Consider the following 16,095-nt stretch of genomic DNA (forward strand, 5'->3'; position numbering starts at 1 on the left):
TATATTATAAAAATGATGAATGGTAATGGATTGTTATTTTATATTTTTTGGGGACTGACTATGGGTACCAAGTTTTAAAATAAAGTTGTGTACAAAAAATATTCCATAAGGATAGCATGTTGATTGATAATTATTGGGAGATTTAAAATTCACTTTACGGTAACACTATAACCTGCCATGTGGAATTTGACATTTTCACGGTAAAAAAATTGGTTCTTGGTTGACTTGGTTCTTGGTTGCGCGCATTTAAATTGTGCACGTGGTGTGTTTTTATTCCAAATAATTGATTTATTTTTAAGAATATTGTGTTAAATTTATTCCAGCGCGAATAGTAATAGCAAAGGCCTCATTTAAATTCTATTTATTCCTTGAAATTAAATTAAACGAAGTTACAATGTAAATTCTAAGCGTGATGTCCAAAGAAGGTTATAGTGCCGAAAAGAAAGAAGGTGACAGTAAAGTGGTTTTAGAGAAGTTGCAATCGTATCTCAAGGATAAGAGGAGTGTGGAAGTTGAAGCGAGCGTTATTTATAGCAAGCCGAGCACCAGTTTTGAGCCAAATCCTCACAGTGCCGTCGACGAAAGTAGTAACGTGTTACGTGACGTATTGAATCACAAGAAGGCAGAACTCCTTCGGCAGCCTGAGATAGTGTCTTTCCTGCAAACTATATCTTCCGATCTCAAGAAGTCGTAGTCAAACAAAACAGAGAACCTAATTTTAGGTAGTAAAAATAATAAATTTTAGAACTTGAGAAGAGATCTCAAAAATGGCAGTCGCTGCGCAAACCACCGTGGCATCTTTGATGCGTAAGACTCTAGATCGTCAAGCGGCTGTTGCTCGTATGAAAATAAGTTTTAAGAAGAATCAAATAGAACAAGTACTACATACCTATGTGAGAGATGGAAATTCTGGACCTTATAATGAATTAATGAAGATTTTGAAAGACAATCAACTGAATGACAGCAACTTTAGGGTTTTGTTTGAAGACTGTTTGAGTTGTGTGGTGTTGTTGGGTAGGGAAATGAAGACATTTGTGGAAGTCATTTGTAGTATAGACTGGGTGGACAGGGACGAGGATTTGGTCGAACTTTATAGCAGATTCTTGCTAAGTCTGGCGACAGCGCATACTTACCACTCTATGAGAATAATAGGGGCTTTAGTCAAATTGTTTAGAGGTAATTTTTTTAAATAAGAATTATTCAATGAATGCTTACTAAGTAATATTTATAAATATATTTCTTCACAACCCATCCATTTAACTTCTTTGACAAAAGTTGGTGCAAAAATAGCTTGTGTCCTAGGATGGACAAAGATAATTTTTTATTATGAAAAATCAAAGAGTTCTCACTGGATTTTTAAAAATCTAAATCGAAACTGATGAAAGTTGTGGGCATCATCCATAATATTAAAAAAAAAATACATTTTGCATCATACACACAGAATCAGTTTACAGAATCTTAAAATTCAATATTCTTAAGAAATATTTATGCAAAGCGATTGTATTTAATTGATTTTTTAATATAAATAGCTTAGTAGTTAGGTTTTATGAATACCAATGTTTTTACTCATTATTTTTTGGTTAAACAATGTTATGAAATGTTTCATTTTATTTATGTTTTTAATTGTAATGACTGAGTCATAGACTATCAATTGCATTAAATTATGTAATATAAATTATGAAAGTTTGTTGAAAAAATTTGAAAACTCAGATGAAAATTAAAAGTTAATGAAACCTATGGTTCGCGACAGGTTGACATGACAATCGACGGGGGGACGCCCTGCACACCTGCACTTCACCCGCGCTATCCTGCACTGGGTTAGTGCGGAGGTTGTGCGAGGCGTCTCCACCCCAATTGCTAGGTCGACCTTGGACAAACTATACACATAACTTGCAAAAAAAAAATTGAACTTGCTAATTGCCAGGTATCCATTGCAATGACTCTTTTGTTTGAATGACCTGCATGCCACCTATTGTATGTTGATAATACTCTGTCAGAAACCTTCACACAAGTTCCAAAATTTCAACTCCTATGTCATGATGAACAATATGCAAACAAATTGGTAATGAATTGGACAGACAAACATGAATTTTTATTTAAAACATGATTCATCATGTACATTTATCCTATTTTCAGCTGATGGTGAAAACTGGGAGGATACTCCAGCACCAGAGTTAGTTTCAAGATGGTCAAACATACATACAATAATTGCACAAATAGTGGCAGTTATGCCTATGTGAGTATGCATAAATTAAAAAATGATGACATATTAATAGCTTGTTCACACAGACTGCGTAAACGTAGATGTAGCGCGTACTATTGCATTGTAATGTATAGAACTGTATGAAACATAGCACGTCCACGCTTGCGTAAAGCGTGGACGTATGCGTAACCTGGTGATAGGGGTTTACGCGCGTCATTACGCACGTGTCACGTGTACGCAATTGGTGTGAATCAGCCTTAAGTGGGAAAAGAAAATATATGAACTTTTTTCCAGACAAATCATTTAAAACAAATTAAAATGCATTCTTAATTGTTGTAATTTCCAGGACCAGTGAACTTCTAATGCAAACAGTGACAGACCAGTTCCCATACTACAAAGCTGGCTGCTTTCCTAACAGGGCATACATTCACAATCTAATATGGATGAGCAAATACTTACCCTCTCTTTTAGAACAAATTATGGCAACCATTGTTAGCAAGTGAGTAATTATTTCTCTTTGATCTTCTGGGGCAAGGTTTTAACCATAGATAAAATGGAACAGGATTTTTTTTTTAAATTAAGATTCAAGTCACTGACCTGGAAGGGGAATGGCAGCTATTACTAAACCCATATCTCTTTGGTTTCTACCAGCATAGTACCAGAACGCTAAATCGCTTGGTGTCACGGCTTCGCCAGTAGGGTGGAAACTAGCCACATCTGAAGCCTCCCACCAGACCAGATCAGAATCGAACCTGGGACTTCCCAGTAATAAGACCACACCACTTACCACTACACCAAGGAGGTTGTCAAAATTTGGCCTTGTAGTTTGAGGGGTACAGAAAAAATTAACCAAACAGTATTGACCAATGTTAATGGAGTGCCACTTGACACATTGGTCCCAACATACCTGATAGTTGATATTATGCCTTGCTTTGCTTTTCTGAATTGTTTTTTCAAGCAGAAAAATTGTAGTTTGAACAGACAGTTTTAGAAATAAGGACTCCAAAGTTTTTAACATCTAGCATGGCTGTGGAACACTCGCACTTGACCAGTTTTTTTTTTTATTTCAACCTATTAAATTTTCAGAATGGTAGACATAGACACAAATATAGTAGACAGAGACAAACAGCAATCCCAAGAGCTGATGTTTGATATGGAATTGGATGAGAAGGATGAAGTGACTGAGACCCTGGACTATTGTATGCTAGAGATGCTGAAGTGGCTGGAAGACGAGCGGGACAAGGTTCTGACTATCATGTGCAATGTGTTTGAGAGAGTTCTACTGCCCACACATGGAATTAGGTAATTTTTTTTAATATAACTTGAATAGGTTGCAAGGTACATAGTATGCACCATGCTTAATACAATGGTTTATTATCAATGCTTCTATCTATCTATGATATGTCTGTTAGCAGGTAATTTGTGTATACGGTGCATGACATACAGTCCCCTGACAAACAGACAAATTGAGAGCTGAAAGTTGAAATTTTTCAGTAAATTATCTCAAAGCTTTGTTGCTTTTTATTATTTGTTGTTTTAGCTGCACAGCTAGTTTAATAATAAAAAATTTAAATGGTCACCATATAAGTTAAAAAGTACATAATCTTGTATAACGGTACAGAACCCTTCGTGCGTGAGTACGACTCGCACTTGGCTGGATTTTCCACTTTTTTTTTCAAATAATGAGGTTGACTTGTTTTTGTTTTCAGACACGTCCAATTCCTACTTCTATACACAATATCGATAAACCAACAATGCGCCGACCGTGTATTCACCAACCTTTGGATAGTAGCTGCTGGGCTACATGGGCTTGGCCCAGGCGCTTTGGCAACTAGAAGAACCGCTGCCAGTCATCTGGCAGGATTACTGGCGCGATGTGTCAGGGTGCCAAACTCGAGATTAATATTCTACTTGAAAAAAATGGCAGAATGGTGCCATTCGTATATTACTGCCACTCAGGAGTCAACTGTATTTGATAATACAAAAGTTCATGGAGCATTTCATGCCATTTGTCATGCCATTTTCTATTTGGTTGCATTCAAGAATCATCATCTGTTTATGAATAAAGAGAGTAAGTGCTTTTTTTGTATAGTTTCCTTATTCCACATCTTAGAGTCATAACTCATGATGTCATAATAATTAATCTCACATGAAATGAATTTATTTATTTCATGTAGGACAGTCTGTTCCAGTAATGATATAAAGATAAAGATTATTTTTTAAGATTCTGTATCTCAAAAGAGAAAAGGAACTCTTATACAATAGGATCACTTAGTTGATTACCTATCTGTCTGTCTGTTGTGTCTGTCAAGAAACCTATGGGTAGGTAGGTAAGTCTTATAGCACACATAGGGGGGAAAATCCGAAAACCGTGAATTTGTGGTTATATAAAAAAATTAAAATATGGTTATAGACAAATAATTAGCATTTTCAACTTTCAAAGTAAGATTACTCTACCAAGTGGTGTGTAATGTGAAAGAGCTTTACCAGTACATTCTAAAACAGGTTTTCACTTATTTTTGTGCTTAATAGTTTTGATTTATCGTGCAAAATGTCGAAAAAATACACGAGTACGGAACTATCGGTGCGCGAGTCTAATTCGCACTTGGCCGGTTTTTTAATCCATTATCTTTCCTCCAGGTCTAAACTTCGTAGAATCACTAAACCTACCTCGGCTAGTCACTTGCAACCTGAACCCTCTACGGACATGTCCCCCTCAAGTCACGAGAGCTTTTTCCTCCGTAACAAGATCACATCAAGTGGCCTACTGCCAGGCAATCATAGAGAAGAATACTAGACTGTCCCTGCACAGTGCAGTGCAGAAATATGATGAGTGGTTCCCGTATGACCCTTATATGTTACCTGTGTAAGTATCACTGTTATTATGATGCCCACAGCTTGGTATGCACTCTGCATAGAATTAGATTTTTTTATCTCTCATCTGGTGGTAAGTGATCATGCATTTGAAAATGATAGCATGCTATCCTAGAAGGGGTATGGCAGTTTTCGTTAAGCCCATACTCTTTTGATTTCTACACAGCATTGTACCGGAATACTAAATAGCTTGGCGGCACAGCTTAAAAATTCAGTGGCAATGACAAATTTCTGGGACAAAAAATAGCCTATATTTATCCCCAAGATGTAAGCTATCTTTGTACCAAATAGATAAATATGGTGCCTGCAACTTAAGCCACAAGGGTTTTGGGTTTTAATTCCATTGGAACACTTTAATTTTAATAAATTAATGAAGAGGGATAGGATGTTTGTCATCAACAGGATGGATTCTCTGTCTGTACTTTATCAATTTGCGCCAGTTTATCGTCGCTTGCTTACTGAGTTGCTTACGTACGCATAGGCCGTATAGCTTTGTCCTTGTCCCGCTCACTTGCCGTAGCTCAGCCCTACCGTTACCTACACACATCAATCATGTGTGGACAGGCCGGTATTCCGGTAGTAGTTATATATAATTAAATAATCTATCTTATTTCAGATCGGGCAAAATAATATGGCCGCTATGTATGGAGTACAAAAACATGTTCAAAGATGGAGATGACGAGACCCAATACAACTCCCTCAAAAGGAAACTAGAAGCTGAAGACGATGACTACTTAATGCCAAGTCCCTCGCAGAAACTAGCCAGCTCATTAACTAGTTGTATATCACCAGGGTTCAAGACCAGTGAATCTATATACATGTAGTATGTTAAGGTTAAGCTGTTCACTATCAATAAAACTTGCAGAAGTTCTTGCAAGTCATTTGCACTTGGTAAATACTCATAGCAAGTTTTGAGCTAAGTTTTAGCTATCCAGGCTCACTTGGTCACGTGATCCGAGAAAATATACCTTTGACTGCTCCCACATATTGTCTTGTTTGATAAGAGAGAGAGAGAGATGTAAGAGAAAATTTTACTCGATGGAGCGGCGTTTTTTTTTAAGATTTATATCGCAGCGCTGTGCAAGCTCATTTGCACTTTATTGCGTCACTAGCTGATGCCCGCGACTTCGTCCGCGTGAATTTAGGTTTTTCGAAATCCTGTGAAAGCTCTTTGATTTTCCGGGATAGAAAGTAGCCTATGTGTTAATCCAGGATATGATCTATGTCCATTCCAAATTTCAGCCAAATCCGTTCAGTAGTTTTTGCGTGAAAGAGTAACAAACATACATACACACAAACTTTCGCCTTTATATTATTAGTGTGATAACAAGAGTCACTATTTATTTAAAGGTGTTTGCAGAGTAAGCTTTCTGAAAGAGCAAGTTAAACTCACAGAATTTGGCAATAACAGCGACTTCTGCAAGTTTTATTACTAGTGGACATTTTAGAATTAAAAAAATTACCGCCTGCAAATCTGGTCTGCAAATACTAAGTCTGAGATCTATAAAGCGAACTTTGACTTTGAACAGATATAAGACACAGTTAAGACATAAATCTGTCTTGTTTTAACTGAAACTTAAGTCTGAACAAAGTCAAAGTACTCTATAGATTTATGACTAATAATAATAAATTAACGCTTCCTTTATAGATTTATTATAAAAATCTACTGTATATTGTAAAATATATTTCATCCTTCATTTTCTTAAATACAGGTCTTCTACAAGTGGTAATCAGAAGATTTTGTTTTATCAATTTACCACAAAAAGTTGTGGCTTCTGAGTTGTTTCTATACAGAATTTATTCCCTAGTTAGAATACTACCACTTTTATAGGTTATGCCAATATACTTACACAGAAATCTTAGTTTGGAATACCCAAACCGCGTGCCTGTGGTGTTTTAGATTTTTCTAAAAATAGGTATGTAGTTTTGCAATTACAGGGGCTCAAAGATTTGTATGTGAATTTTTATGACAGCGTAACTTTGAAACTGAATATTTTAACAGAAATTTGGAAAACCACAAGCATAGATATTAGTTTCTAGAATATGTCTGCAAAATTTCATGGACTTTGATTGCTTAATATTCAAATGAAGTTGGAACTACGTTTGTATGGAGCGAGTGACGGAGAGACCCCTCTTAACGTCAAGCAATAAGGTTTGTAATCCATTGGTGTACATTCGGTTTTGGTTGGCGTTACGTTGCGCTTGTCTGCGGAAACGAAATTTTCCGATGAGACTTATAAAATGGTAGTATTGTAATTATAGAAATATATAATGTTATTTATAGGAAATCCCATAAAATATAATGAGGGGTGCAGATTTTGAACTAATCAAAATTGAGAAAATGCTTATACCTATTATTCAATGTATGATCAAACTTGGGTACATACCTAGCAATATTGTTATTTGTAAAGTACAATAATTTTACTGTACCCGTAATAAATAATTTCCCCCCTTTTAATACTTTTCTATGGTAAGGGAAACCTGTCTAAGTTAAACAAAATGTAATAAAAAACTTGTTAAATAATAAATGTATTTATTAAAACATGATTTTATTCATACAACTAAGCTCTCACCAACAGAACATCATTCACTAAATAATCAGCTGTCAAGATTATTATCATTATTTTTTCCATCATCAATATCCTGAATCCATTTTCTGGATATTTCAAGGAAAAATAATAGGTAAGTTTTATTGGTAGGTAATACTCTATTAAAGTCGAAACAAATTATAGGACGTCCGAGCGCTCAAGGCTACGTCCACTACTTTCATTCAATAGTTTACTCAGTTCAGTATGCTCATTTTACTGAGCTGAGACGAACCAAAAGCCCTCTCGCATTTATAAATTGACAACTGTTAATGAAAACACATTTAAGGCCGCGTACATACGAGCACAAACATCACAAATATATAATTAATTGAACACCATAGGTATTATTAATAGAATTTCACAAAATAAATAATATTAATAGTAATTAGCATAATTTGTCGAGATTAAATATTAGAATACTGTTGAAAAAATCCTATTAAGATTGAACAAGAATTTTATTAAATTCAGGATAATATTTCATACCAAATCATTTTTTTCATTGAACTGAAAATCGAACATAAGGGCAAGGCTGCACTAGTGTTTTACCGCGCAATTTTTCTCTTAGCTCAATTTCCAGGTAACAGAATTTTTGGGACAAAAACACAGGAGAGGAGCGCAGAGTTTCGTCTAAATGCTACAGCGCATATCAGTCGATTTTGCTGGTTACGCAACATTGACCCAAGTCGGGAACTGGATGGATGACCAACTTTGGAGGTCCGGATTTGACTAGCTTTAACAATAATTGTTGAAACACGTGTAGATACTTTAATAGAGTTGTATGCAGAAGGAACTGGGGAAACCCCACATTTATGTTATTAAAGCAATGGGTTACAACGCTCAGCAATGAATACGACGCAGATAATTTGGCAAGATCATGTCTTAAAATGCCTTGATATGAAATAATCTCCTGAATATTTAAGCTTATTATTTCTACTAAGTCAAAGTGGATTTATAGTTGTTTGACGTGACGACACGTGTCGTGTTGTGACATTTTGGCTAGTTTTCACACTTATATGTCATGTTCTGACACCTGACGATATTTTGGATCAATTCAGCCGCAGCTCTAACAAAAAATGACTCTGACGCGTCAAAACACAGTACTGGCGCTTACACATGTGATGTGTCGTGATGGTGTCGTTTCCCCCGCCACTCTGACGCAAACCGCGATCGCTTCTGAAGCGACAGGTCGACGTGACATTCCGATTGGGGACGCCCAGCATACCCGTGTAGCCACGCGCTAATCCGGTGCGGGATAGCACGGGTGACATGCGGGGTGTCCCCACGCCTCATACCCCGATTGCCATGTCGACCTGTCGCGAACTATAGCATGTAATATACAAAACCGATTCCATTCTGATGCGTCACGTTACTACACGTCAGCTCGTCAGACAAAATATGAATCCACCTTCATTCATAAGCCCACTTGTACAGTGGCAATAATTAAACTGATTTAGTCAAATTTTTTAATGCTGTCACTTTTTGGAGAGATCATAATGTGCATTAAAAAGTCGAGGTATAGTCCATACAAAATGACTTCTCACGCGCCATTTTAACTCTGGGTCAACTGTCATGTCAAAAGTACAGTTCATTTTTAAAATAAGTACTAAAATCATACTATTGATATTGACATGATATTTGTCATGTAAAGTAAAAATGGCGCGTGAGAACTCATTTTTTACGCACTATATAACAGTTCAGTTGTCATTGTGCAAGTGGGTCTTACACTTATTGTTGAACATTTTTAGATCTAAGGAAAAAGTTGCCTCTCACTAATTTCAAGCAATATTTGGAGTTTGGAGATTTCGAAACCTGAGTTTATAGTTCATTTGCATTAAAAAATAGTAACAAAAGCTCACACATCTACAGTGACCACTAAATAAGGATTAAATTTATAGTTGGTATGTGACAGGTCGAGACCTCAAGATGGCAATTAGGGTGAGGACGGCCTGCACTAACCCAGTGCGGGTTCAAAAAAAAGAGTTAATTAACTGAACACTATTTTCTTAGCACAAATGAACTATAATTTTATTTACTACTTAAAAGTTAATTTAACTTAATTTATCTTTTCTTATGATAAGGATGTCTCCGTTTAAATGAACTTTGAGTTTTATTCGGTGGCTGATGATGTCTAGTCTGATACTGTGTGATGATAGGTGTCTCGTTGGCCGCAAGTTTGTTGATCACAAAGTCGTCTCCTGCTTTCATGTTTTCCATCATCTTGAGCTTGGCTTCAATGGACTGGATGGCTGTCTTTTTGCTGAGCTTTAACTCTGGTTTAACCCCACTCAGTGCTGCTATGCCCAGCTCTGGCTTTGGTTTGTCCTGGTCATCCTAAAATAAATACACAAATTTTGCTAGGGTTGTTAATTGCTTACTCAAATTCCACCACCACTGGTGAAATGTAAAAGCTTACAGTTAGAAGCATTTTTGGGTATCTACTGAAAATGTGAGTGACGTCAGCGGTATTAGGCGCTCTGCCCACGTCCTATAATCGATGACCGATGTTTTGTCGGTAAAAAATAAGACATAGATTGCAATATTGAAACGCACCCTGTCTTACAAAAAATCGGTAAAAAATCTGTGATAAATCATAAAAATTGGCGAAACCAACCACCTGATATCGAACCTACAAAAAGTCTGACGCGAGTAGACAGATTTAGGTGCGCCAAAATATGCGTGAGCCAATGTCATTTAATTTTCAGTAATGAAAAATGTATTGAGTATGCCATTTTATATTGTAAAACTTTACTATGATCACTAGCTACCCTTCTTGTCAAGAATAAATAAACATCAAATGTACCTATTTTGAAATCCTTTGTTCATTTATAACATCACATGGTGAATTGGGCAGTTGCAAGTGTGTGATATAGTGAATACTTATTATGTACTTACTGAAGTGTTCTTAGCAAATTTAACACATATCCTCTTGGAACCCAAGAGCTGTCCGTTCAAGGAGTTCATGGCATTGACGGCGTCCTGCTTCAGCTTATACGTGACGAAGGCGAAGCCCCGCGGCTGGCCAGCGCTCGGCCCGCTGCGGTGGAACAGCATGTCAAACTTCTCGATAGTGCCGTACACGCGGACCATTTTCAGTAGTTGATACCGGTAATAAGAAAAGGTTTCATTTAATCAATTGTTTATTTATAAGGGGCTATTACACTATCAAAATTTTATTGCGAATCTGGTATTGCAAGATTTCAAGAAAATCTGGATAAATTGTGATACTGTTAATAATAGCATCAATATTTCCTGGATACCAATGCAGCAGTGTATGAGATATCTTCATTAGATCCCCAGTAACACTTCCCAAAGTCCTTGCCTACCTGGTTGGGTTGCTTGGATTTTGGGTGAAACGTTTTATTGTAAAGAAAGATAATAATAATGCAGATAATGTACTAAAAGTTAAAAATTATATAGTAAATATTTATATAGTAAATATTGTGGCCTTATGTAAAACCTAGGTTAAGATTATAATATTAATTTTGTGAACGCTGTTGATTAAAATTAAATTAAAAAAAAAATAGTAGAAATTTGACTCATCCCACCAATATTATTTTTGTATGCTGTGTATAATGTGTGAGTGAAACAGGATGATTAGCACACTTCGTTTTCATTTCTATATTGGCATTAATTACACTACGGCCTTGCAATTTTCATGGATCAAAATCATTGAACTTAAATAAGGTTCACCTTGAGATATCTAGTAATTAATAAAACATACTCATTAACCCGCAAATCCAGATTTCCAATCCAAAGCCTTTTGTCACACCTTTCAGTTTGCTGGATAGGATCCAAATGTAGTGGAAGCTGTAAGAAAAACATAGAAATTAAAAAATGCCACCTACCCTGTTATTTTGATTTTCATTTCTGTTGGCTTTATGACTGGGTTAGGATTCTAGCCCTCAAATTACACATACACAACAGAAATGAAGCCAGTATAATAAGTATAACACCCCCACACAAATGTCTAATGTAGGACTTTAAAAACACTAGTTTACTATGAGTTTACTCAACTAAATAAAATATTAACAAGAGAAATACAAACAGTAGCCTCTTCCATGATTTTCTTGTTGATTAGGTACCACAAGTTTCAATTAACAGCGCTAAAGTTTGATGGACTGTCACATTATCTACTAAACAAGCCCATATTCAGATTAGTTACAATTTACAATACTTTTTAAGTAATTTAAATTAATTTATCACAATTCCATTTATTTTCTATCGATTTTTAATTTTTTTTTTACCACAGACGAATTTACTAAATTACCAATCACAGATACAGACCAGAGTATTATTTTGTTTTTCAACTAGCTTTACGGCTCTGGATTCTAGCATTTTGAGCCTAAACACATTTAACCATAATATACAAAACTAGTGTTTACAGTGTTTACAACTCTTCCCTTGGACTCTTTAGTTTGGGCGTGGTTTGGGCTAGAAAGAGCTGCACGTGCTGCTTAAAAACATTCACCGGTCAAAAAGAAAATTTTTGATTGATAGATGTTTAATGATCGCCAAGATTAAATTACTTGGCCAAAGTCGTTGATTGACCTCAAAAACAAGAATCCACAGCTGCAAACTAGTTCAAGAAACTATTTTTTTTTTGTCCATGGTACTACAGTATGTCATATTTTGACTTTTGTGTGAAAAACAACATTTTGGATTGGAAATAACCAAAGAAGAAAACAAAATTCTCAAAGATTTTTGTAAATTTACACAATTCGTATTTATTTTACCTTAAATGATTAAATAATTTTTCAGTTGTAAAGTATGACTGTTGCACAAAAAATGAAGAAGATAAACAGAAGAATCCCTGGTATTTTACCGCCACCTCCTAAAAGTGAAATCGATGGCAAAATCGAAAACCTATCCGCTAAATCCATTTCTGAATTAATGGAAATTCGAGATCGGCAGCTAAAACTTCTAAACAACAAGAGTTTCTTGAGAAAACTCGCGGATAAAGGGGCAAAGATTCAGGAATTTTATGACAAAATAGTTTTAGAAATAAAGGCAAAACAACAGGTAGAACAAACTTGTCGCCTATTCAACGATATGAGCATTACTTCTAACAAAGATTCAATACAAAACGTAGAATGGGAAGGTAAGATTCAAAGACATGAGAACACCTATTTGGATTCTGATGATGACAGTGAATCTGAAGATGCCTTGCACATAATAAGTCAAAACACTTCCCATGAAAAGAAAGTTAAAGTTTTACAGCCCGAGAAAGTATTGGTAACTCCTGAAGATCTGTTAAGTATAGGTAAGATTTTTAATTTTAGGTAGAAACTTCACATACTCAATGGTAAAAGTAAGCTGTAACTAGAACTTGGCCAACTTATTAGGTACCTAACACACCAAATTGAAATCCATTATTAGCACAAATGTCAAATTGTAAACCCATGAAAAAATCTTAATTTTTTAATTGTAAAAAATCAAGAATTTTTCCTTAAACTAACCTAACTTTTATTTTTAAAGAAAAATTTATTTTTAATAATTGAAATTTTGAAATTTTAAAACAATTTTTTTATATATAAAAAAAATTGTTGAAATCAATTTTTCTTCCAGGTGAGACGCCTTACATAAAGAACATAGTTGAAAAAACTGAATCCAATATAAAACCTAAGAGCACTGGTCAATTTAAACCATACAAGACAACCATATCAGATGTACATAACCCAGATAAGGAAATACTAAGAAAACAGAATAAGCATTGGGAGGTGACTGCTGCGACACCACCTCCCATAGTGCATGGTCCCGCAAAATCCTTGACTTTAGAGGAATCCTTAAATCTTCAAAAGGAACATTATAAGCATATGAAAGTAGTTGAAGCACAACATGCAGCAGAAAAATTATTTGCTCGGACTGGAATAAAAATGGCTCAGTTACCTGAAGATAGTTCTAAGTTTGGAAACTACAGGTCTGCAGATAGTGATGATTCTAGATCTGATTCAGATGTAGAAGGTAGTGATAAAGAAATACTTGATGAAGAACCAGAACGAGGGGGTGTTGTCTTTACAGTTATGAAATAATGTGAGCTAGGCAAATAATGTAACAGTTGTATTAAGTAAATAAAATAATTTTATATAAGTATTCATTTATTTTCAAATTGTGATTGATAGCTTGATACTTTAATATTTTCTTTGCTTCATGCTGCATTAATTTCATTAAGATTCATTTCAAAGTTCTCTTTATGAAATAAGATATTTTTGATATGACATAATATTATAACATGATGCATAATCTATATCCATACTGATATATTTTAAATGTGTGTATCTGTTTATCTGTCTGCTGTATTTTACTGATTATGACAAAATTTTGTTCAGAGATAGCTTGCATCCTGGAGAATGACATAGACTATAAGTACTTCAAAGCCTGCCCACAAAGTTTAAAAAAAACAAATCCATGTGGACGAAGGCGCGGACATTATCTGTATAGTACTGAGTACAGATGAGAGAATATTATTTACTTATCTGTGGTACTGAGGTAGCTTCAAAGACCTTACACTTACTAACTGTAAGGTCTTTGGGTAGCTTGCGTACCAGTGACGTACGTTACCACTTTTTCTCCATTTTATCTCGCCGAAGCACCTAAGACCAAAGACTACAGTGTACAAAAGAGAGACCACCTTGAGAACCAAGTCGTGCTCATCATCGAGTTATTATATTTTGCTTCCTGCCTTCTATAAATCTTCAGCTTTATTAATCACCCCTGCAATTACTGTATAATATACATTTTTTCCTGTGGTAATTTCCTGTCTCACCATAAAAATTATTAAATCATTATTTTTCATTCCAATAGCCTTGCTTAAAAATAAAATACCGGCTCGTACAAATCGTTTCACGTAAAAAAGCCTTTGGAAGATAGTGGTAGATACAGTGTGCATGGAGTTTTTCAAACTCTGGTAGGTATAGGCTTGCGCTTGACTGCAATCACCAAATAGTAGCCGACGGTGTAGTCTAAGGTGGAACCCGCCTGCCTATTCACTCTTCTTTTGACTTACCTATATTAAAGCTGACGGGGAAAATGGAAGCGGGAAGGGCATTCCATATTCGAGCAGTGCATTTTAGAAATGAAGCGATTCGCTTCGTATGAGTCCGTTGAAGTGGTGCGGAGTGCAGTCCGTCACAATACCTCGAGATGGGTACCTACATGATTGTATTCTCTCCAAGAGGATACAGCAAACGAAGCATTGTACCTATTCTCTCCAACAGGATACACAGGAAGCAAAAAATTTAGTGACGAACTAATGCGTGATGGCCAACACAACCGCGCCGCCCGGCCCTCGCGCTTCCTTTAGGAACTTACCTACTAAGACTGTTTTTAACCCCCGACCCAAAAAGAGGGGTGTTATAAGTTTTACGTGTGTATCTGTGTATCTGTCTGTGGCACCGTAGCGCCTAAACTAATGAACCGATTTTAATTTAGTTTTTTTTGTTTGAAAGGTGGCTTAATCGAGAGTGTTCTTAGCTATAATCCAAGAAAATCGGTTCAGCCGTTTGAAAGTTATCAGTTCTTTTCTAGTTACTGTAACCTTCACTTGTCGGGGGTGTTATAAAATTTTAATTTACACTTGTTATTATTTCATGGGTAGGTAGGTAGATATGTGAACTAGAGAAGTGGCAAGGGAAAGGATTTGGTTCCAGGTTTAGTCAGTAATTATTTCTAACTAATCTCTGTATCGTAGATGCACAACAATCACACATATTCTTGAAAAGTAGGTAAGCAACAAGTGAAAGTTCCACGAATAATAATCAACTTTAATTCTCAGCATTTTTGGCTTAGAAATACTTAATTAAAACAGTTACGTGTGTCTACTTTAGTTTGGGCTCTACTTATTATAATAGGGGGGTTAGGTAGGTAGGTAGGTAGTTGGGTAGATATTCATTTAAATGCGGTGATAAGTAAGCGGTTAAGACGTCGCGTCGGTCTCCTGTTCGGATATCCAGAGTTCGATTCCGGACCGTGCGGGTCTCTGAAGTTATGCTTTTTGGGCAATTAAATATTACCTTTAACGGTGAAGGAAAACGAAAAACCTGCATACCATACCTGAGAGTTCTCCATAATGTTGTCAAAGGTGTGTGAAGTCTTGTCAATCCACACATGACCAACGTGGTATTGTCATTCTGAGAGGATCCCGTGCCGTCCCGTCCCGTGAAAATCACTCATTCAAAGTTGGTACAATTGTACTCCTTTTGATGGTCGAAATTGTTAAATTTGTACGATATAGTGGTGATAATTAATTACGTAACTTAAAACTAAAGCTACGAGGGTTCCAAACGCGCCCAAGTCTGAGATGAGCCCACAACAAACTCGGCCGGGTATGATGCCTGCGATGAGTTGTACCTATTATGAACCTATATAATAGTAGTAGGTAATCAGTATGATTGTAATGTATACCTATCCAAAGTAGGTAAAGTGCTTCAATAA

General features: G+C 35.9%; 4 protein-coding genes across 4 annotated transcripts; 3 read left to right on the forward strand and 1 right to left on the reverse strand.

Annotated features, from left to right (window-relative positions):
* The first annotated feature begins 210 nt into the window (after positions 1 to 210).
* Positions 211 to 694, forward strand: LOC123879819. Its single transcript, XM_045927715.1, has one exon. The coding sequence runs from the start codon at positions 413 to 415 to the stop codon at positions 692 to 694; it is 282 nt and encodes a 93-aa protein (XP_045783671.1). The 5' UTR covers positions 211 to 412.
* Positions 695 to 767: 73 nt separating this feature from the next.
* LOC123879813 (RNA polymerase I-specific transcription initiation factor RRN3) lies at positions 768 to 6,268 on the forward strand. Its single transcript, XM_045927710.1, has 7 exons — positions 768 to 1,176; positions 2,137 to 2,236; positions 2,550 to 2,702; positions 3,290 to 3,505; positions 3,913 to 4,274; positions 4,844 to 5,069; positions 5,694 to 6,268. The coding sequence occupies exons 1-7, from the start codon at positions 768 to 770 to the stop codon at positions 5,899 to 5,901; spliced, it is 1,674 nt and encodes a 557-aa protein (XP_045783666.1). The 3' UTR covers positions 5,902 to 6,268.
* Positions 6,269 to 7,593: 1,325 nt separating this feature from the next.
* LOC123879948 (probable RNA-binding protein 18) lies at positions 7,594 to 11,851 on the reverse strand. The gene is made up of 4 exons (XM_045927808.1): positions 11,711 to 11,851; positions 11,387 to 11,472; positions 10,558 to 10,768; positions 7,594 to 9,996 (listed from the first exon to the last, which is right to left on the reverse strand). The coding sequence occupies exons 1-4, from the start codon at positions 11,723 to 11,725 to the stop codon at positions 9,724 to 9,726; spliced, it is 585 nt and encodes a 194-aa protein (XP_045783764.1). The 5' UTR covers positions 11,726 to 11,851; the 3' UTR covers positions 7,594 to 9,723.
* Positions 11,852 to 12,292: 441 nt separating this feature from the next.
* On the forward strand, positions 12,293 to 13,755 carry LOC123881177. Its single transcript, XM_045929807.1, has 2 exons — positions 12,293 to 12,925; positions 13,231 to 13,755. The coding sequence occupies exons 1-2, from the start codon at positions 12,433 to 12,435 to the stop codon at positions 13,692 to 13,694; spliced, it is 957 nt and encodes a 318-aa protein (XP_045785763.1). The 5' UTR covers positions 12,293 to 12,432; the 3' UTR covers positions 13,695 to 13,755.
* Positions 13,756 to 16,095: the final 2,340 nt, after the last annotated feature.

Source organism: Maniola jurtina, chromosome 3 (assembly GCF_905333055.1).
Source record: "Maniola jurtina chromosome 3, ilManJurt1.1, whole genome shotgun sequence".
In the NCBI taxonomy this organism is placed as follows: Eukaryota; Metazoa; Arthropoda; class Insecta; order Lepidoptera; family Nymphalidae; genus Maniola; species Maniola jurtina.

Excerpts from the sequence above, each read along its gene's own strand:
- LOC123881177 (XM_045929807.1), top strand. The coding sequence starts at position 12,433 with ATGACTGTTGCACAAAAAATGAAGAAGATAAACAGAAGAATCCCTGGT. Across the intron at positions 12,926-13,230 it reads TGAAGATCTGTTAAGTATAG|GTGAGACGCCTTACATAAAG; the intron begins GTAAGATTTTTA and ends TTTTTCTTCCAG.
- LOC123879948 (XM_045927808.1), bottom strand. Across the intron at positions 10,769-11,386 it reads CTGGATTTGCGGGTTAATGA|GTATCAACTACTGAAAATGG; the intron begins GTATGTTTTATT and ends TTCTTATTACCG. Across the intron at positions 9,997-10,557 it reads AATTTGCTAAGAACACTTCA|GATGACCAGGACAAACCAAA; the intron begins GTAAGTACATAA and ends TATTTATTTTAG.
- LOC123879813 (XM_045927710.1), top strand. The coding sequence starts at position 768 with ATGGCAGTCGCTGCGCAAACCACCGTGGCATCTTTGATGCGTAAGACT. Across the intron at positions 2,703-3,289 it reads ATGGCAACCATTGTTAGCAA|AATGGTAGACATAGACACAA; the intron begins GTGAGTAATTAT and ends TTAAATTTTCAG. Across the intron at positions 3,506-3,912 it reads CTGCCCACACATGGAATTAG|ACACGTCCAATTCCTACTTC; the intron begins GTAATTTTTTTT and ends TTTTGTTTTCAG.
- LOC123879819 (XM_045927715.1), top strand. The coding sequence starts at position 413 with ATGTCCAAAGAAGGTTATAGTGCCGAAAAGAAAGAAGGTGACAGTAAA.